General features: G+C 47.4%; 2 protein-coding genes across 2 annotated transcripts; both read left to right on the forward strand.

Annotated features, from left to right (window-relative positions):
- The first annotated feature begins 384 nt into the window (after positions 1-384).
- Positions 385-3,808, forward strand: LOC117855415 (indole-3-pyruvate monooxygenase YUCCA2). The gene is made up of 4 exons (XM_034737767.2): positions 385-1,516; positions 2,528-2,776; positions 2,899-3,021; positions 3,284-3,808. Exons 1-4 carry the CDS (start codon positions 752-754, stop codon positions 3,479-3,481), a joined length of 1,335 nt encoding a protein of 444 aa, XP_034593658.1. The 5' UTR covers positions 385-751; the 3' UTR covers positions 3,482-3,808.
- Positions 3,809-15,290: 11,482 nt separating this feature from the next.
- LOC117855640 (heat stress transcription factor C-1b) lies at positions 15,291-16,610 on the forward strand. The gene is made up of 2 exons (XM_034738026.2): positions 15,291-15,819; positions 15,922-16,610. Exons 1-2 carry the CDS (start codon positions 15,535-15,537, stop codon positions 16,432-16,434), a joined length of 798 nt encoding a protein of 265 aa, XP_034593917.1. The 5' UTR covers positions 15,291-15,534; the 3' UTR covers positions 16,435-16,610.
- The last annotated feature ends 4,786 nt before the right edge of the window (positions 16,611-21,396 follow it).

Raw genomic sequence — 21,396 nt, forward strand, 5'->3', positions numbered from 1 at the left:
ATAAATCATCACACGCGAGGTCATCAGTAGCAGCTGCTTTTGCTAATCTATTAACTTCTATCCTTTTTAGAAATCTTACTTTAGCAAACTTAGCTTTTTACAGTTTAATATTAACTATGTACTTAATTCCTCTTGCGATGAATTAAGTATCATCTCATGATGATCTATCTGCTTCGTCGTGAGGGCTATTACACCTCATGTACAGTTCTGTGATTAAACTATGCCACTAGGGTCTGATGTCCTATGCACGTTCTCCTTTGCCACACGTCCACTGAGTCGCTAAGTGACCCCCAATGACTCACCTTTCTATATTATTTTTCTAATGAGCGTACTTGATCTAAATCAAAATATGAGACTACTTACATGGAGCCATATATAGGGCACATATTAGCTATGGCATGCATTCAAAAGCTGTCCATAGAACTCTAGAAGACAGCCACCTTCAGTGCCGCCTCCTCTCTACTAGTATTATTTTTCCAAGTCTCTTCTAACTCAAACAGCAAAGAATCCTATTAGGTTGCTCCAGGCACCAACGTCAAAACAACCAGGATTCTTATAAATTGTTCACATCGGTCTTCAGTCTCCCTGAGATACACACAACATATGGCTTCTTCTCTCCCGTCCAAGCCTTCATACACAGCAAAGTTGGCTAGTTATCCTTATCACCATGAAGTTTGAAGCCAACACAGCCATTGTCTTGCTAGCTAGATCAAGAAAACTCCATTGAAGCCTACCTTCTACCTACGTCTGCATGGACCCCTGGAGTGAAAGTGAGGGCAAGAGAGCCCATGATCCTATCTTCCAATGTTTCAACCAAAACCAAAATCACCTCCAATCTGTTGAGAACTGCTGGAAGGAAAGGAGCGTGGATGGTGTTGTTGTTCGCTCGGAGCGCACATGCTTCTGGGTTTCAGGGCCAATTATCGTGGGTGCCGGACCATCAGGGCTCGCTGTTGCTGCATGTCTCAAGGAGAAGGGGATTGGTAGCCTTATTCTTGAGCGCTCCAACTGTATAGCTTCCCTCTGGCAGCTGAAGACGTATGATCGTCTCAGCCTTCATCTTCCCAGGAAATTCTGTGAGCTTCCTCTCATGCCTTTCCCTGCAGACTACCCTATCTATCCCTCGAAGCAGCAGTTTGTAGCGTACCTGGAGAGCTATGCCGCACGTTTCGGCATAAATCCTATGTACAATTGCACGGTGGTGCATGCAGAGTATGATGAACAGCTTCTGCTATGGCGTGTGAGTTCTCAAACTTCTGGCGCAATGGGAGGGGAGGTCCAGTATGTATCCCGGTGGCTTATTATTGCAACTGGTGAGAACGCTGAAGCTGTGCAGCCAGATATTGATGGCCTACAAGAGTTCCCGGGAACAGTTTTGCACACCAGTGCATATAAAAGTGGCAGTGCATTCACAGGAAAGCGCGTTCTTGTCCTTGGATGTGGAAACTCAGGAATGGAGGTGTGCTTAGACCTCTGCAATCACAATGCAGAGCCCCATATTGTAGTAAGAGATGCTGTAAGTGACTTCACTCAACTTCTCAATTGGTTTTCTTTGCCCATATTATTAAGCATTCTTAATTACTTATATACTGTAAAGTAAGTTTTGTGACTTATATCTGTCTCCTACTCTTAAGTCTACCAAGTGATAGAACTGTAACGATAGGAGGTGCCCGCGCTTACTATTTTTGTTAAGTGCTGGTTTTAGCTGTGGCAGATATCAGTGACTCGAATTCGCTTTTCTCTAGCTCATGAACTTAAGGAAGGCCTAGTGTCCTAAAAAATCAGTAGCTTGTGCCAAAGCAAGATCTTTCATGACCAATTTTTTTCTTTCATTTGCAGAACTATTAGGATTGAGTAACGTTAGTCCTGGGTAGTTGTCACTTAGGAAAGGGAGAGATTCCTGAGATGGAAGGCTTCTGTGGCTACTGTTCATCCTTGAGTTAGTTCTTTCTCGGGATTCATTTCCATGCATGTGTACTTGCATTGCAGCTCTAACCATTTGTGTGCATCCTTCACGTCCATGTTCTTTTGGTTCTTTGATTAGTCTCTGCTAATAGTTTTCTTGCCCCAAGGGTAGTGCAAAGAGCTTTCTCGTCTATACTTAATGAAAAAACTATGATTTGCAAGCATTAGCCATGGACCCCCTTCACCACCACGAGAGCATAGCATAAGTCTGTCACTTTAAAAGAAACATTAACAAAATGGCTTGAGAACCTACCTTTCACAACTAGGCGCATTCCTTTCTCACAGCTCTTTCAGCTTTGAAAGAGTTTAGTGTAATTAAAATAGTCGCAAGCTGGGCTTACATACTATACTATGTTGGAGATAAGGGAATAAGTTTGGTCCAGGGTCCGTTTTTCAAAAAAAAAAGTTTGGTCCTGTGACATGCTGCTGCTTGTAGCATGCAGAAAGTAGCGTTTGGTGGGGAAAAACGATCTATTCTGATTAATTGTATGATCCAATCATTAGTCCAGATGTTGCATTGCCTTTTGTGAGCCCTTGCTAAGATTGTGTTCATCATTGGCAGGTACACATCTTGCCCCGGGAGATGCTGGGTCACTCCACCTTTGGTCTGTCAATGTGGTTGCTCAAGTGGCTCCCGGTCCACGTTGTGGACCGTATTCTACTGTGCATAGCACGAGCCATCCTTGGGGATACTGCTCGGCTCGGGCTAAAGCGGCCAACCTTTGGTCCTCTTGAGCTCAAGTCACTCTCAGGGAAGACTCCAGTTCTTGACGTCGGCACCTTTGCAAAGATTAAATCTGGTGATATCAAGGTCTGTTTCACGCCACCAAAGTACAAAACATGTGAGATTGATTGTTCGGTGGAATCCATCGATCAATCTCTGTCTTGATTTAGTCTGACATGTATTTCCCCCCCATTGATTGAACTGTGCAGGTACGACCTGCCGTAAGAAAGATATCGGGAAGAGATGTAGAATTTGTGGACGGTCAGTTGGAGGGTTTTGATGCCATTGTTCTCGCAACTGGCTACAAGAGCAACGTTCCCTTCTGGCTCAAGGTACTTATTAACTGTTTTACAGAGACATTTCCGCAGTTTATTGTGGAGAACATCAAAGTATGAGCCATATCTGACCATGTAATGAAAATGCTGTGATTACGCAGACAGACGCGGAGTTGGATAATAAAATATAGTTACAATGCCTTTATAAGATTGACTGTAGCTATCATTTGTCAATTTATGTAGTAGGAAATAAGTTGGTAAGTTACTGTGCTTATTGCATCCCGATATCTAAATGGTGTTTTGCTTTCAAACTGGGCAGGACCGAGAGTTATTTTCTGAAAAAGATGGCTTGCCAAGAAAAGCATTTCCAAACGGGTGGAAGGGTGAGAATGGCCTATACTCGGTTGGATTCACCCGGCGTGGACTGATGGGGACATCGCTCGATGCCAGGAGGATCGCTCACGACATCGAGCAGCAATGGAAGGCCAAAGGGAAGCGTCCGGATGTGTTCCTGTAGCTCTCGTCGCTGTTGCCATGATGACGGGGAGCCGTGTGAATACTTAGTGGTAGGTTTGGTGAGAGTGATACGATATTTGCCGACTTCGGGGGTGCGCTTTGAGTTGCCAAAGGGTGTGTGTAATCTGCTGCTCTGTTGCTTGCTTTTAGTGCTTTGTATAGGGTATTGTACTGTCAATTTTTTGTGTTGTTTGGTGCCGATGACTAACCATCCTATAGGCATCCTCGAGGGGGGTAAAAACTGAATCGCCCGTGTGCTTCAACTATCGGGCTCAGTTGACTTGGCCTCGGCTGGTAATGAATGAAATCTTTGCTTGGTTTTTGTGTATGGTTTCGTGGAACGAACTTGCCAATCCAAATTAAATGATGCTCTGATTTGTTGCGGTGGTCACCTACACCTACTATGTTGTTAGTATACTATACCTCTATCGCTTTGCTCCATCAAGTTACTTTCGGCAAGGAGCTTTTGGATGCTTTGGAGTTTGGGGGTCCCTCACTCCAGTACCATGCCCTAGAGGCTACAGCTTAGGCCTGATTGCCTCAATAAAGGACAGGATCGGCTACCTACTGGGCCGGGAATCCGTTTTGCTTTTGGGTGGCCGTGCACAAAAGTTTTTGGTTGCATGGCAGCGAGCGGCATGCAAAATCTCTCGCCGGCGGCGAAATGACAGTTGGACGGGCTCCGCCGCTCGGGCCTCGGCACGGAACACGCGGACCTACAAAGAGTCACTCGGCAGAGAGGAGGACGAGGTTATTCCTGGCGGTGGAAAGGCGCCGGAGAATATTCCGAGGATTTCCCTTTCACTGTGGCCTGGCCTGCGGGAAAAAGACAGCATTGCGACACTAATATCTGCCCTTGGCTTGCTCACGCAACCTTTTCCTCTTTCGGCCCTGTTCATCCTGGTACACACGGCTTGATTCTTCGAGCAATTCGACTGCATGTTTATTTACAATTTGGCTGTGAATGTATGCAGCCATGAAGATTAACTGGTGGCTGCTTTACGCCAGTGGATGAGTTGGTAACCACGCGTCAAGCGACTCAAGGATATAGCTAGCTAGCATTCAGTCAAGGCCAATGATTGCTTAATAAACTATGGTAGAGATGAGATCTAGACTGAAATGGGGATAACCAGCAATGGATGGAGGCTGTACGTGAAGGCTGACGAAGCGGGGATTTTTAACGTCAAGGCACAGGGGCAGGCACATGCCTCGTCTGACGACCGATGCATGGACGAGTGACATCCGCTCAAATGCAAGCACCAAGAGCAAGCAGCTGGATTTGACCCCCTGTAGTGTAGTGTCATGTGGCACGATGAGCTAGCTGGTCGATAGCAACGTCTGTGATCGGTCTCTGGACACCACACCACGGTCACGTTAGAGAGATGGCACCCCGGTCAGTCGGTCACTCGATATGATGATCTCCTCCCGATGGAATGTCTCACACTTGGAGCCACCGTGTGCATGCACATCGTCGCGAGAGGGAAGATCTCGGTTATGGGACGGTGCACTCGCGGCGGCATGTACGTCCATGCCTGGCGTCCAAGGGGAAGCCGACGGGAAAGGGAGTGCATCCATTGTAGCGTCCGGAGTTATGGACGGTTGCAATCAGCCTAGAGGTAGCCAGTTGCAGTGGCTTAATTGGGGGAATAATCATCCCTGACGTTACAGGCGCCATCATGAGGCCAGGCCCGTCATGGCATAAGGCTAGCTAGCGCGTGTACGTCGCGCGACGTCCGTTTCGCCTGACGCGCTGACCGGACATAGCATACAGCGCTCGCCACGCCAGTGGGCGCGCGGCCGCGCACGCATGTTCGCGCAATCATGTCCTGCGCCGCCCGGGCTGCCGGCGCCGGCGGGCGATGATTGCTCGGACGGCGACGTGCTCCTGCAAGAGGCTGTTCTCCCACTGTGCGGTACGGTGATGGCACGTCGATCCGGCTCGCGCGAGCCGCGTCGTGCGTCGACACGCGCGCAGTTCATTCCCGGGCCAGCAGGGCACGGCAGCCGTTGCAGTCGTCAGTCAGTAGTGCAGATCCGTTTCTCGGACGGGATGGGACGGGACGGGACGGGACGCCGCAGCCGGCCGGTTGAGGTGAGCCCACGGCGACGGATCGAGTAGGACTAAACAAGGCAAGAAAAGGGCTCGCGGCGAGGCCCCCTAAGCTAGCAGCTAGGGTCCGACGCGACCGAAAAGGAGTGGACGACGGCAGCCGATGGATCGGAGCACCACCCGGCCGGCGAGCTACGCGGGCAGCAGCTAGAGAGCACGCACATGCGGCCCAGCAATTTGCAAAAGTGCCCCGGCCGCGCCGAGCTAGCTAGCCGTAGCCGATCGAGCGGAACCCAAGGACCCGGCACATGCGCGCGTGCACGCATATGCAGGTAGCTGGGAATGGGATGGGTCGGTCCTATCGCCGGCCATACCCTTCGAGATCTCCGCCTCCGATGCGGTCCTCCTTTTTGGGCTTTTGGCATAGTATGAGTCACCAGGAGTACCACCGCCTGCGCTGTAGCCTGTAGGATGGCCGGCCGGCAGCTACCTAGCCTCGCCGCCCACTCGCGCGCAGCTCCCAGGTCCTTGGAACGCGACCCCGCCCGTGCCCTCGCCTCCTTTTTCTCCGAGCGTGCGTGCCATGCAGGACCGGGTTGCCTTGGCCTCTCTCGCTGGCTTTCCCTTGTCACGGTACGTGCGGTAGAAATGCACGTCCCTCCCCTGCCTACCTTGTAGGCAATAATGGTGAACGAGGGCTCGGTCGGTCGGCGGTAAAAAGCTGCTGCCCGGATGCGCGCTATCATCTTGTAGCACTGACCCTCGGTATAGAAACCATCTTCCATCCGGCCATAAAGGTCTTGATCATTTTTACCTTAGATTAAAGGAGCTTTAGTTCCGAATTTGAATTTTATAATCTGTCGGAACCCTTTTAATCTCGGTTGGTGGTTCCAACTGGGACTAAAAGATTAAAGTGGAGCTTTTAGTACCGGTTGGAGCCACCAGTTGGGACTATTTAGTCCTATTAGTTTTGGTTGGTGGCTCCAACCGGAACTAAATATTTTCACGCGTCCCTCCCCTTTCTCTCCACTTTATCTTCTCTCCTCCTCTCCCTTTTCCCCTTATCTCTTCTCCTATCTCCAGGCGCACGTAGCAAACTTTCTCTTCTTCCTTATATTATCTCATCCTCCTCTTCCTTTCTTCCAGACGAGCGGTGGGGGGCACGAGCGGCCGCCCTGCTAGGGGCAGCAGGAGTGGCGCGCAGCCAGGCCTCCGGCAGGGGCGCAGCTACACGGTGCGGGAGGGCAAGCTGGCACGGCGTGGAGTTGCCAGGCGAACCACGGCGCGACATGGGCGGGTGAGATGGTGAGCTGTGAATAGTTTGTGAATAATTTGTTTGTGAATGATTTGTTTGTGATTTTTCTAATGAATCCACTGCGTGTTGCGAATGAAATCGAACTCATGTGTTGTGAATCAGATTCTTGTGCGAATTGATTGGTTGTGTGTTCTTACTTGTGTGATGGTCATATGAGATGAACTTGTTTCTTGCTTCATTTTGTGAAGCGTCAATCGTTTCTTTTTCTCTGCGGTGGAGTTGGAGCTCGAGAAGGTGGTATGGTGGTCGAGGTGGAGCTGCAAGGGGTAGCAACGGGAGCAGACAGGACGGCGGGGGCTGGCCCATTTTTTTTAATTTTTTTGAATCTTTTTAGTCCTGGTTGGTTGGTTACTGACCAGGACTAAATGAGATCTTTAATCTCGAATAAAATGTCCAAAATTAAAGAAGAGAATTTTAATCTTGAAAGATTAATGTCAGTTGAATTTTCAAGACCTATACGTCTCTTATACCGAGGCGTTCACATTTTTCCACCAGTATCTCCCGAATGACAATGCCCCCGGATCCTGATATGACGAATGGCCATTTGCTGCCGTTTTGTCAGGGTATATGCACCGGAGATTCTCTCGTAGCCGGCCGGCCGTCGTGTCAGTACTCAGTAGGACGCAGTGAGTGCGCACTACAGGTTTGGGCTGACATTGCCTGAGCCTAATGTGGCTAAAAGCGAGCATTGCCATAGGTGGTAGCCCGATCACGGCCATGAAGGGTCAATGCGAACTAAGCAAGTCTTGTCTGTGTTAATCGAGGTACGCCCTAGCTTTGGGGGCTTCGAGGCCCAATCACCTCGCTGGAGATGGATGATGCTTGGTCTAAATGGAGTAGCCAACCCAGTAGTGCGTACGTGCTCGATGGAGCGGTAACCATCGCATGCATCGTCAGTGCTCCATGTCCTCACAGTGCATGCTCCGATCCATGGTGGTGTTGGGTGGTGCCCCTCCACAGCTCGTCTTTTCGGTAGCGTCGTCTCCTCCTCCGATCCTCCTTCCTGGGGCACGTCCATCGGTCGTGCCACTGCTGGCAGCTGGGTATCTTGCTAATGCGGTGTAGAATCTATGTCGGCCGGGCCGGGCCGGGATTGCATGCTAGCATCCACTACCGTGGCCACTAGCGCCAGTCCATATACCGTGCAGGTGATGCATCCACAGGTGGTAGGCTGGGAGCAAGTGGTTGACGGTTCCGACTGCCTTTATTCCCAACTCAGGCGGGCATGAATCTAAGATTCAATGGAAGCGGTTCGTGCTGTTTTATCTCTGCGACCGCAACCCTGGGGAGACGCAACGGCTTGCGTCACGCCCATGCACCATGTTAGCACTGTTGCCAGAGCACGAGGATAGCACGCGCCATTGAAAATTTAACCCATCCTTTACGTGCCATCCAAATTTAGACGTCCCTTCGAAGCCACCAGTTCTAATTTTTCATCTCTTACGTGCCATTCTGTTAGATCCCACCGTTAACATGTAACGAGAGCACTTCCCCACCCCAATTCCTTCTCAACCCCGCGCTGGCGCCGCCGTCGCTACCCGTCCTTGTTCCGAGCTGCACCGCGCTCGCGAGCCATGCCCCGCCTGTCCTCCAAGTCCAGTGCCGCGTGCACCGCGCCATCGCCTCGCTCGAGCCGGCCGCACATATGGCCGTTTCTCACTACCCAACCCTTCTTCGGCCGCTCGGCTGCCATCCCATGCTCCTGCGTGGTTGCCTCGTGTTGTGAAATCCAAAACTCAGTCGGTACAGTAATAGTAGTTGCAGTTGTTGGCCACCACCGGAGACGATCGCCACACGCACGGCTGGTTAATAATTGGGACGGCTCTCTCTCTCTCAATCGCTCAACTCAGGTTACGATGGAGAGAGACGCCCGTGTGTGTGGCGATCATCTCCGGTGTAGCGAGATTGTATCTAGACAATAATTGTTGAATGGATCTCAGTGGAAGATGGGTAAGAAAAAAATCTCGTGGGAGATGAGGGTTTCGGTATGCAAGTTGGCGAGAAACGAAGCCCGGAAAAGGCTCATATAATATCGCGCAAAACTGACAGGCCCAAATAGGTTCCAGCTGGATGGAAGGGCCTCGACCGAACAACTTGGCAGTTGCGGCCCGCGCGGCTGCCGTCCGTGAAATGGGCCGTGCCTTCGTGCTCCGCTACACCACCACCTTGTTGTTCTTTACTGGACGAAAATTTGAGCAAGCAACAACGTCAGCGTGCGCGCGTGCGCCGACAGAGAGGTTTTGCCTTTATTGCACGTTCGGCCTGCTCAATGGATTAGAGCGTGCCAGTGCCACGCGTCGTGACGATGGAGGAGGCAAGGCGGCGCGACCGCATAGGTCCAGCGCATTGCATTTGCACGCAGCACAACAAGGAGGGCCAGCGACATCGCCTGCCCCAAACCCCAAGGCCCAAGGTCCAGTCCATGTGTCATGTGATCCGATCCGAGGAGGACGCACCACAGCAATCGCCCGCTTGTGACCTGACGATTGGCTGCCCGATTACGGCCGGAATACGTGTCCACCAAACACGGTGTTACAGTACAATAGTGCAACGGAGCAGTGGCACCTGGTGGCATGGGTGACAAGTTGAGCCTCCTTTTCGTCCGTAGGCAGCATTTCACGTTGAAATGGCTCTGTACCGTGAAAAATTCATGCAAATTCTTTTGAAATCAACAGCCTTCGTTTGCGAAATCTGGAGGAAAATAAAAGGTTAATATGTAACTTGGAGGACAGATATGAATAGTACATGCTCATCGTTTCATACAACGTTTTGTATAACGGTCATCACTCATGAGCAAGTACTATTCCTATAGAGACAAACTCTATATTAATCCACTCTATATGTGCATGATTTATTTCCATTTATCTCAATATTATTTCCGCTAATGTACTCGAAATTGGCACCTCGAGTTAATTCCTTGTTCAATAAGCTTCTTAATCATATTTTCTTTTCACAACAAAATGACTTATTAGCATATTAATAGATCATTTCGAAATGCACAATTCCTTCGTGAGTTTCTCATATAATAATTTATTCTTAACTCCTACATGACATATCCCGTTTATTAAGTATACTAGCTTATTTTTAAAATGTAATAATAAGATTAGGAGAATAGATACCCACTAGTAAGAGTAAGAAAATAAACGATGAAATTCACATAATTCCAACAACAGCTACGTCTTAGATTTGTTTTCTTTTTTTATTACGTGTCAAGGAAGAAAACTTATTTCCACACGAAATTTTTTATTCTTTTTTCCCCTGAGGACAATCGTTTAACCTGATGGAACAATTATATATCATGGGCCATGAGCTGTTTGTAAAGAAGGATGACCCTTTGTTTTTCTTAAAAAATAGGGAATAATGAACCCTTTTGAAGTTTGGAATACTACATGAGCACATTTGTCTCCGAACACCACGCAGTGGCGCAAGGTGCATGCGAAATATAATTGGTAGCGAGAAATGGTACGTGGGGCCCGGCTCTGCCCTTCCACAACGTTTTGCCACCTCTCAGCGCATATTGGGCCCAGATTTGCCATGAAAGTCCAGGGCTCCATGTGTTCCACGACGTGGCCCGAAAGGGAAGTTCGCACGGTACTCTCTTGTCCTTTTGCACAAAAGCAGATCATGCTCTGTTGCTAGGTAGTCCTTTCATGAACAGTGTTAGTGATGAGCAGCAGATTTGTCTTCATGCTGCAGTACATGATGCTCTGGTCAGATCCGACTCAAATTATCCGCGAGATCTGACCGAATTGGTAAATAGTTTGTATTTTTCAAATTGTGGATTATTTTGACTTTTCTAATTTGAAAGGGAGGAAGTATAAAGGAACTCAAGATAAATAAATCTAAGTACTCCCTCCATTCCAAATTACAAGTCATTTCAAGAATCTTAGAGAGTCAAAGCATCTCAAGTTTGATCAAAATTATAGAGAAAATTATAAAGATTTATGATATCAGATAGATATACTATGAAAATATAATTGATGAAGAATCTAATGATACTTAGTTGATATTATAAATATTATTATATTATCATATAAATTTGGTCAACTATAAGATTTTTAGAATAACTTATAATTTAGGATGGAGGGAGTAACCCTAAGAAGAACCGGAGGAGGTGCTTGGTGCATACCTAGTGCGGTATGATCAACTAACTAACTAAAGTTATAATTCCTGCCCCGTTTTCGAGAAAGGAAAATTCATAAGAAATTACGTGCCACCGCTGGCGCACCGCCGTGCTCGTGTGTACGTGGGCAGCGCGAAAAATCATTCCCACAACCGGTTGGTGTACCTCTCTTTATCTCCACCCGTCCGTCCAGCTTTAACATTCGTGCAGAACCTGCCTCACTTCGTTGACCGGCCGTCCGCCTGCGTGCCTCGCGCGGCTTGCCTCCAGGCATTTTCCCGTGCGCTGCCCTACCTTCGGATTTGGTCGCCCGACTCCTGGCTCCGCCGACGCCGCCGCCTAGTTCTGGCGAGTTCGCCGCGACTTATTTTGGTTCACCCTCCGCCGCAACCTCCTCCGGCCTGCCCGCCATCTTCCTCCGCCGCCACCTCTTCCGGCCGCCGCCAAAAACTAATTTCTATTTAGATAATAGACATAATAGAGTAAAAGAGAGGATCTTTAACCTTGTACATCTGACAGATTCCAAGGCTGTCGATTGAAGATTGCATTCTGGCACTCCGAAAACACATTATTAATGCAATAGAATTTGGGCAGGGAGTGAAATCAACCAGATGGCGAACAATTAACATACTACAGCACTCTGGGTGATAATATAAGATAGTCAAAGGAGCAAAACGAACCCGTGAGTGACAACTAATATACTGATTACTGAAAGGAGCAAAACAAACCCATGAGCAACAACTAATATACTGAACCAAGCAATGGGCAAAATAAACAAAGTAAAACCTATATGGTTGAGACAGTATAAACATGACAACTGATATTGTGTAACCAATGAACAAGCTGTTTAATTGTATGCAAAAAGAAAAACAACACAATGCAGTAACTAATTTTTCTTGGTTTTAAGTCAGATGCATTTTCTTCTTTAAGGTCAGATTAGCGACTCTGGTATTTTCAATCTAGAAAAGCTATGGTGTTGGAAAAAGATAATCGCACTAGATCTCAGCCTCCGTAGATATAATCTCTTCCATAATTAAAAACTAACTTCCTTATGTTGTCATCAAACTGTAATACGAACTACCAAATTTATTTATAGGATCCAACATTTAGTAATACAGAAACGAGATCTGCAAAAAGAGAGAGAGAGAGAGAAAACATTAATTGCCTACATAAATATGAGACTGAATCTATGAACAAAAAGATATCAATTCCAAGCTATTAAACACTACAACAGTATCATTGTCGCTAGAAATTACTGCATAACATGTAAATGAATGACTTAGGCGGTGTTTGGATCTTTAGTCGTGACTAAAATTCATGTCACATCGAATATTCGGAGGCTAATTAGAAGGATTAAACATGAGCTAATGATAAAACTAATTACACAAATAGAGACTAATTCACGAGACGAATCTATTAAGCCTAATTAATCCACCATTACCACATGTTTACTGTAGCATCACATTGTCAAATTATGGACTAACGAGGCTTAATAGATTCGTCTCGCAAATTAGTCTCCATCTGTGCAATTGGTTTTGTAATTAGCCTATATTTAATACTCCTAATTAGTATCTAAACATTCGATGGGATAGGAATTTTAGGAGGTGCTAAAGAAACAAACACCCCTTACCCTGATGAATGTCGTTTCGCAGTTCTGATGATGGGCCACATATATCCGGTTCAAGAACGCCATTAAATCCTACGTCCTTGTATGAATCCAGACCAGAAACGGTAGCGCCTTGTTTGTCTTGAGTGGAATCATAGTCATTCTTGCTGCCTTGAACACCATCCATGAAGGACCCAGTGTTGGGGAGAGATAGCAATGCCTGGCGACTGTGAGGTTGAGGACGTCTGTGAACGAACCAAGCTGATAAGGGAAAGGCTATTGCATTGTACAGATCTGACGAATTAGCAAGTAGATCTGCGGAAGACTGAATGACCAAGTAGATTTGGAGGTCTTGCAGAAATGGATCAAGTTGGGTGGGGGATCTCAATGTTGACTACGATGCAGATGGCAATGTCGTCGGAGATTTAGATGACGGCTGGTATGAGTTGGAGTCTTTGCAGAAAGCGAGCAATGCGTCTGAGACAAATTCTAAAAGGACGTGCTAACCTTTAATCTGCAGAAATCAATCGTACGGCGAAAGAGGTGGAGTCAGTGCAGGTGCGCCGCGAGCTGTGCGTCGGGGAGGATGTGGCAGCCGCGACCAGCGCGTCGGGGGAAGAGGTGGAGTCGGTGGAGGAGCTGCCGGATACAAGTGCCTACGGAGGAGGAGCCGTATACAAGAGGTTGGAGCTGACCTTGGAATCGATGTGGCGGAGGAGCCGCAGATGGGGAGGTGGCGGTGGAGGAGGCGGAGGAGCCGCAGCTGGGGAGGTGGAGGCGGCGGCGGAGGAAGACGATGCCGGTAGGGTTGGGAGCCGCTGGGGTGGAGGGCGCTGTTGACGCCGTGCCTGAGGATTGCCTAATTTTACAGCGGGCAGCACCTTTCGTGCCTGGCGGCGTCGGGAGGCAGAGACGAGCGCGGGAGACAAGTTGACTGCCGCGAATCGTGAAGCAATGACAACCACAAGATAAAGGTTGCTGCCATCCGGTTGCGGAAAAACCAGGTTGTGGGCAGCGGGCCGATCAGCGGCTGAGCGGTCGCCGTAGAGCGCCCGATCCGGCATGATGAGTCCCCTCGCGAAGTGCGGGCCGGGATCGGAGACGCAGCCCTCCACGTCGCCAAAGCCACAGCCCACAGAGCCCCGTCGGAGGCAGGCCAGTGCGCGTCGAATCCGTCCAATCCCGCCGCTCCCGCACCCAAAACCAAAAGCGAGCCCCCGGCGAGGCGATTGGCTGCGCGATGGCGACGTCGCGCGCCCCGCGGCGCGGTCGCTCTCGGCTGCCTCCGCACGCTCCGATCGGGACGACGCCGAGGCCGACGGGCTCGCGCAACGTGGCCGCGCGGGGAGAGAGGTCGCGACCTGTCAGCAACGCCACCAGCGCCCGCCCGCACCCGCGCGGTCGGTTGCTTTCCATTGGGCCACCGTTCCCGTGTGCCTGCTGCGCTGCAAGCCCCCGCATCCCCCTCGGGTTGCTGTCCCGCCGAGCACACACGGGCTCCGCCGATTAGCTGGCTCCCGGCGGGGGGCTTTTGACGCGCACGGCGACTTCACACCGAGCCGCTTCTGCGCAGTCCACGTCTCGACTGATACATCCCTTTCGGTGACACGATCTCAATCGCAACGTGGTGGCCTCGCGACCGCAGGAGGGGAGGGTTTTGCTAGAGTGGTAAGTACCCCGCTAACCATTCTCGGCCGTGGGGATCGGGGTGGATTATGTTAGGAAAAAGCAACCGAAGCGAATGTCTGGACCACTGAGACGTGATGCTTTTCGTATCCATTCCCAGCTTCGCACTGGTGCGCCGGAGCTTGGATCCATTTACTAATTTTTTAGTCGAGTCGGATATTTGAGATGTTTGATACCAATTAGAAGGATTAAATGTGAACTAATTATATAACTAATTGTATAAACGAGGGCTAATTCACGAGACGAATGTATTAAGTCTAATTAATTTATAATTAGCACATGTTTACTGTAGCATCATATGAACTAATTATCATAGACTAATTAGATTTAATAGATTCGTTCCGCAAATTAACCCTCATTTATGCAGCAATCATGAACTAGTTAGATTTAATAGATTCGTTCCGCGAATTAATCCTCATTCAGCGGTTAATGTTTTACCTTTAACTTTCAGCCGCGAACGTGACGCACGGGACCTGCTGCCACCGCCTTCTCCGTGCACCTCAGTAGAGAGAGAGTTCAGTTTCCAGAGGCTCTGCGTAAACTGGTCAGCCGTGCGGCCCGTGCTATGCTCAGAATTAAAGCGTGCCACGAACGCTCCAGGCAACGAACTTGGCCAGCACGGACTAGTACAAGCTCTGTATTGCTTGCTCGGTTGCTCCCAACTCCGAAGCAAAAGCCTGTGATCCGAACACCAAGCTTTCCTCTCCGGCGACTTCCCCGTCCGTCGATCTGCTGTCCCGTCCAAAACATAACGCCGGTACCACATCGCACGCACAATACCAAAATAAAAGTGCAACAGGCTAAAAAGAAAGCGCGACCCTGCTACCGAAACGGAGATGCCATGACCCGGGAGACAGCGGCGACACTTTTATACCAGTGCCGCGCCCACGTGGCCCGTGCGCGACGAGCACCGAATCCTCCCAAAATCCTGCACAGCACCAGCGCCACATCACCGCGCAAATCACATGGCTCCATTTGTTGCCGCCGAGCCCGGAACCGGGCCACCTGCACCCAAGATATATAGGGATAGGCGGCAGCGGCTTCCTTTACCGCCCTCGGACACAAATATCTGCGTGGACATGTAGGATTCGCAACGCCCCCGCACCGACGAAGGAGACGAATAAACACGCAAAGGCCACACCGATCGGCGACAGGGAGAGAAAAAGTGAGCGGCTTTCTTATCCGGGTCTTCGCCGGCCGTGCGCGCTCTGCAGAGTACGGGAACGGGGACTGGGGGCTCTGATCTGTTGTTCTAGTTGTAGTTAGCTAGAGACATGGGCAGCGAGTGCAAGGAGCACCTTCAGCTCCACGCCGGCTTCGGCGCCGGCGGGGGAGGGTTGTCGCCGCCGCAGCAGCAGCTGCAGGCCGGCGCCATCGCGCCGTTCGTGGCCAAGACGTTCCACATGGTGAGCGACTCGGCCACGGACGCCGTCGTGCGCTGGGGCGGCGCCAGCAACACCTTCCTCGTGCTCGACCCCGCCGCCTTCTCCGACTACCTGCTGCCCTCCTACTTCAAGCACCGCAACTTCGCCAGCTTCGTCCGCCAGCTCAACACCTACGTGAGTTCGCGCGCCACCTCCCCTGCTCTGCTCTGCTCGCGCAGCTTGCACTCTTCGTGTGGTGGTGTCACGTGATAACAATTCTTGTGTGGTGGTTTTCAGGGGTTCAGGAAGGTGGACACGGACCGGTGGGAGTTCGCGCACGAGTCGTTCCTGCGCGGGCAGGCGCACCTGCTGCCGCTGATCGTGCGCAAGAAGAAGAAGGCGGGCGGCGGCGGCAGGGAGCTGTGCGAGGAGGGGGAGGAGGTGCGCGGCACCATCCGGGACGTGCGGCGGCTGCGGGAGGAGCAGCGGGGCATGGAGGAGGAGCTGCAGGCCATGGACCGCCGCCTGCGCGCCGCCGAGAGCCGACCGGGACAGATGATGGCGTTCCTGGCCAAGCTGGCCGACGACCCGGGAGTTGTGCTGCGCGCCATGCTCGCTAAGAAGGAGGAGTTGGCCGCTGGCAAGGGGCTGCCTCCCACGCCGCTGCCCGTGGAGGCGCCGGGCAAGCGGCGGCGGATCGGGGGGGCCGAGGCGGCCGGCGGCGCGGGCGAGGCCGCGGCGGCGGAGCTGGCGCAGGGCAGGGGCGCCGTGCCGTTCCCGTTCTCTGTCCTCGGCCAAGTGTTCTACTAGGGTAGATAGGGACAGGTGGACTGTATACTGTAGTACTGTAGCGTATGTATATATATGACTCTTACCCTTCATCGTAGCGTAACTTTGCCTCCGTTTTATCGGTTAATACTGTAGTTTTGTGAAAGGTGAACGGGTTGGTTATGCAGAGTTGATAAGAAAATTTAGTGTTTTGCTTATGAAGTTAACAGAGCCCGGTTAGTGCTTGGTAGTAGTTGGCTTCGGTGTTAGATGTGTGTATTGAGTGGCTAATGCACATTTGTTTAGGCGTCCAGACCAGAGAACAGAGATATGTACTGGTTGAGACGATCAGAAGCCATACGTGGAACAGAAGCAGGCAGCCGTCAGAAGACCGTACAGAGAAATCAGATCACGAGCCACGACCTGTCAAGACCAAACTTGAGGCTCTTCCGTTGCTTTATTCTAAACGAACCGTGAAACTGACCAGACTAGAAACACTGCATCGCCTGTTGTCAACTTGAAGAAATGAGACTGGTTTTAGGGTTATGTGTGACTGGAGGGATGGATTGTTGGATCCGGTGTTTCCGTCTTGCAAGTCACCTGTGGGCTGTGGCTCGGGGGGATTCTGCTTCTCCCACCTCCAGCTCCCATGGCCTGTTCAGTCGTTCAGACGTGGCAGCATGTCATGCTGATATCGCACACCATGCCCTTTTCGGCTTTTCGGAAGATATTTTTAGTGCTTGTGGGAGATATTCCAGATTTGGTTTCTTCTCCACGCCTCCTTCCAAAAAGATAATTTTCCAATTAGGACCGCATTTTCCATATTTTTGTTCTCGAAAAAACATTCAGGTCATCTTCCGTGGTTAGTAGAGGTCCATATCTATCGGAAGATGATTAAGCGCTTGAACTATAAAACCCAGCAAGATTCAGAGTTTCCGTTTCGTTCCATGATACGCCGCACGCCTTTGACTTTTTTTTGTAACCATTAACTTCCGCTGACCGCCACACGCGTTTGACTTTTTTTTCTGGGCATGTGGTTTGTGGTGGGATACTAACGTGTGGGAACTTGCAACTTAAAATTTGAAGTTTAATATACTAATATGTAATTTTGACATATGATCAGCATGATAACTCCAACTAAAAACAGAAGTAAGAACAAAATTGTTATTACCCAAATTTGAGACCTAACAAATCAGTAATAATTAACTAAATACAGGTCTACTCGATCCTCAACTAAGAAACATCAACCACCCTAAAATGAATCATCTCCTCATGAAGAACTGGAGCACCTATTATAATAAACATAGAATTATAGTAAGTTTTAAAAATGTTAGGATGTGGAAAAGGAAATATTAGAATTGTTGAATATCATAATGACTTTGACATGATAATTGTTGAACAGTAAGAGGTTAAATTTCTAAAACTGTTGAACCTAATGGAGAAATTTTTTTTGAACAACACGAGGTTGAAGTCAGAATAGTTAAACCTATCACCATCAAATTGTTGGACCTTCATATCTAGTGGTAACTAAAAAATGTTGGAAACTAGAAATATTGGAAATATTCATCATAAAAGGTGAAAATGTAGTTAGAAATGTTGAAAACATTTACTAGTCCTATAATGGTAACAAAAATGTTAGAAAGATGCAATTTTTGTATCATAACATTGAAAGTATAAAACATAGAGATTTTGGAAGCAAAAGATAGTGAACAACATTTGAATTAAAGTAGCTTGTCGATGAACTTTTCATGAAATTTGTTGTACTTGTAAGAGAGGAGTTGGAACAAAAATTTCTAGCGCAATAGTAGCAAATCAACCTGTCGTAAATGAAAAATATGGAAAAAGGGTTTGAAGTCTATTCACATATATTTGAAATTTTTTGAACATTTGTTCCATCATATGTTTGCATGAATTGGAGCAAAGATGCTAGAGTCATATCTGTGTAAATGAACCAACACTTTAGTAAAAACTTTGGATTACCAAGAAAAGTTAATAAAGTTATAGTCATGAACTTGAAAATCTGCTTTGGAACCACCAGATACGAACGCTCGAAATCTCGGATATTGAAGCGAAACATCTTGGGTATGCTACCATGAATAGACACTTGAAATTGTATATAACTATATTAACTAACTGCTGGTAGTTGTCTGCTTTGTAATCTGAACTAATCACATCAAATCTCTTTCTATGAAATTAGTGACTATAACAAACCATTAGTGGTTAAGCTCGCACGGGATGAACACCTACAATTGTAAAAATAATTACTACTTGAGTACGAGGAAAGAATTTAGACAAATGTGCCTGCACACAGAAAGAAAAATGGAATGCCTTACATGATCAACACTGTCAAGCTTAACTCCTAAAAGATTTGGTGTGAAGATGGCTCTGAGATCATTGTGGAAAATACAATTGTTGCATAAACCAATGAAGTGACCAACAACAATGGGGGCAAACTCATAACATGATAACAATAAGCTAAGGAAAATGTATCATCATGCATCTGCAAGTATAGTAGTGCCAACCTTGGTTCAATCAAGCCTTCCTACATGGGGAAAGAAATTGAAAAGGCGGAGCGAAGTACATGTGAGGCAAATCCTGCACTCATCGATCTACCTACCTGCACTTTTCTAACTGGGTGATTGCTGAACTTTTGTTTGACAAAGCTTCCTTAGCCTTTTCCTAATTAATAAGTATAATTGTTTATGTACAATGTTACTAACCGTACCCTAAATCTTGTCTTTCTTTAATCAGATCATCTTGTAGAACAGATCAACCTCTCAACTTTATATTAGTAAACTGCCTGCTTATTATTTCTTTTCTGCATATTGTGGCAGAACCGTCCAAATTAAACCGACTTAAGTACGCTAACCATCCTCTTAATGGTTAATCTGGTCAATACGCACTTAAAACGGTGTAATCTGACACTCTGTCGGGTCAAGCCCGATTCCATCACTGAATATCTCGATCGAAATAATATGCAACAAGTCACACGAATTAATTTACAAACTGAGTTCGAAATACTTCGATAGATTACAAACCATAGTTCTTAAATAAAATACAGTGGAATACCAATACGATAAAGTTCTAATAAAGATACATGATAACATTAGTAGCCCAACAACATGTCATCCAAACACGAGACTGCCTCAAGGCGAGGCTGGGAGCCACTCAACCGACCACCCTTCAGGCAAAGGACGGCCGTCCCAAGGTAAACCAGCGACCATTTCAACCATTTCTTCTTCACTAAGAACTGAAAGTAATCAACAAGCAAGGATAAGTATACTAATACTCTGCGAGACTTTACCCAACTATGGTATATACTGCCGACTCCTAGTATGCAAGGCTTTTGGCTGAGGGTTTGTTTTGCCAAAAAGCAACTAAGAGTGGATCCTTACTTTCAAGTTTTAGCATCCAATTTAAAGTTGAAAGTTATTAAAAACTTTTCAGTGTAGAAAAGCAATTGATTAGACAATAACTTTATCATCATTCACATTTCATTCCATTCCACTTCTTACTATAATGTGACTCAGCGATCGAGGTTCTCTTAACTGAGAGTGGCGGCGAATCGATTTGATTTATAACCTTGCAAGGTGGACCTAGATACATGATATATGCATGCCCCGTCGAGCCGCATATGGCAAACGGTTACCTTGAAGAACGGTAGCATTTGAGAACTCATGTGACCCTCGAGTACGAATCCCCACCGGTACCTCCCCGAGCCAGTCGTGAGTTACTGACTAGTGCATGAATAGGAAACAGGACCAACTCAATCTACTATCGCGCAATAAGGTACTAGGTTTTACCGGTTTCAACTACCTCTTACTTCTGGCATGTGGATATTACATTTCAAACTCGATCAAAACGGCCACAACGAACGGGCATGCAACTAAGGTTTCATTCAACTCCTAGGAACTTAATGCATAAAAGTAAAATACGTAAGTAAGATAATTGCATAGTTTTGGAATTAGTGGTCATGCTCTAGTGCTTGCCTTCCACACTAGCTTTGAGCTCTTCTGAACTTTGGTTCAGGTCTTGTGGTGCTTCAACTTGAGAGGCTTCACGCTGCTCACTTTCGGGCTCGGCAATCAATTCATACAAACCGTCAGCTAGCGGGTTATCTACATAACAATGCATATGTATGAGTTTATTGAAAGATGATGACACATGCATAACATCCGGTTTAAAGAGTGCATCAACTCAATCATACAGTAAGTTCAAGGTAGAGCATAGAATATATTGTTATCTACACAAGAAATACGATTGATATAAAAAGAAGTACTATAGTTTTCCTGTGAAACATACAGCTATCGAACTATGCAGATAATATTTCAGTAACTTGGGTTGCAACATGCCGAAATAAGTGACTAATATGTCATGATGGTGGCAAGATCTAAGTAAAACATGTTTATGAATGAAACTATGGTGACAACATGCTAGAGACTAAACAAATGTCATATGCAAGTAACCATAAAGATTTTGCTAGCAACCTTTACAGGGATGAACATACTACTGATAAAGAGCATAAAAAAATTTGTTGGTCTATAACTCTAGCATTAAGCATTTTTAATAAAATAAACTAGCTTACAACAAGAATAATTGTTAAGGAAGCATTTGTTGTTATATAAACCTAAATCATTCATAGGAGCTCTCCCATCACACAAGCAATTAATGGTAAAAAAAATTTAGCATGATTGAACTACTACAAAATTTATTAAAAATCAAATATTGTAAAACTGCAGATATGAAGAATGAATTATAGCTAGAGTTCTATTAGAAATTTAGTGCTACCAACTTCCCATAATGGTTTTAAACACTGAACTATACTACTGTGAATTTATCAGGATTTTATAAGCATTAGAGCTATTTAATCTAGGTAAAGGGGACTAAACAGCCAAGCATTTAAATTAGCAACATAAATGTTTATTTCACATGAACAAGTATTTTCCCTAGGTAGAAATGAGCATAAGGAAACCAAAAAATTCAGTTTGCATTTTTACCATTTTT

This window comes from Setaria viridis, chromosome 5 (assembly GCF_005286985.2).
Source record: "Setaria viridis chromosome 5, Setaria_viridis_v4.0, whole genome shotgun sequence".
NCBI classification, from domain to species: Eukaryota; Viridiplantae; Streptophyta; class Magnoliopsida; order Poales; family Poaceae; genus Setaria; species Setaria viridis.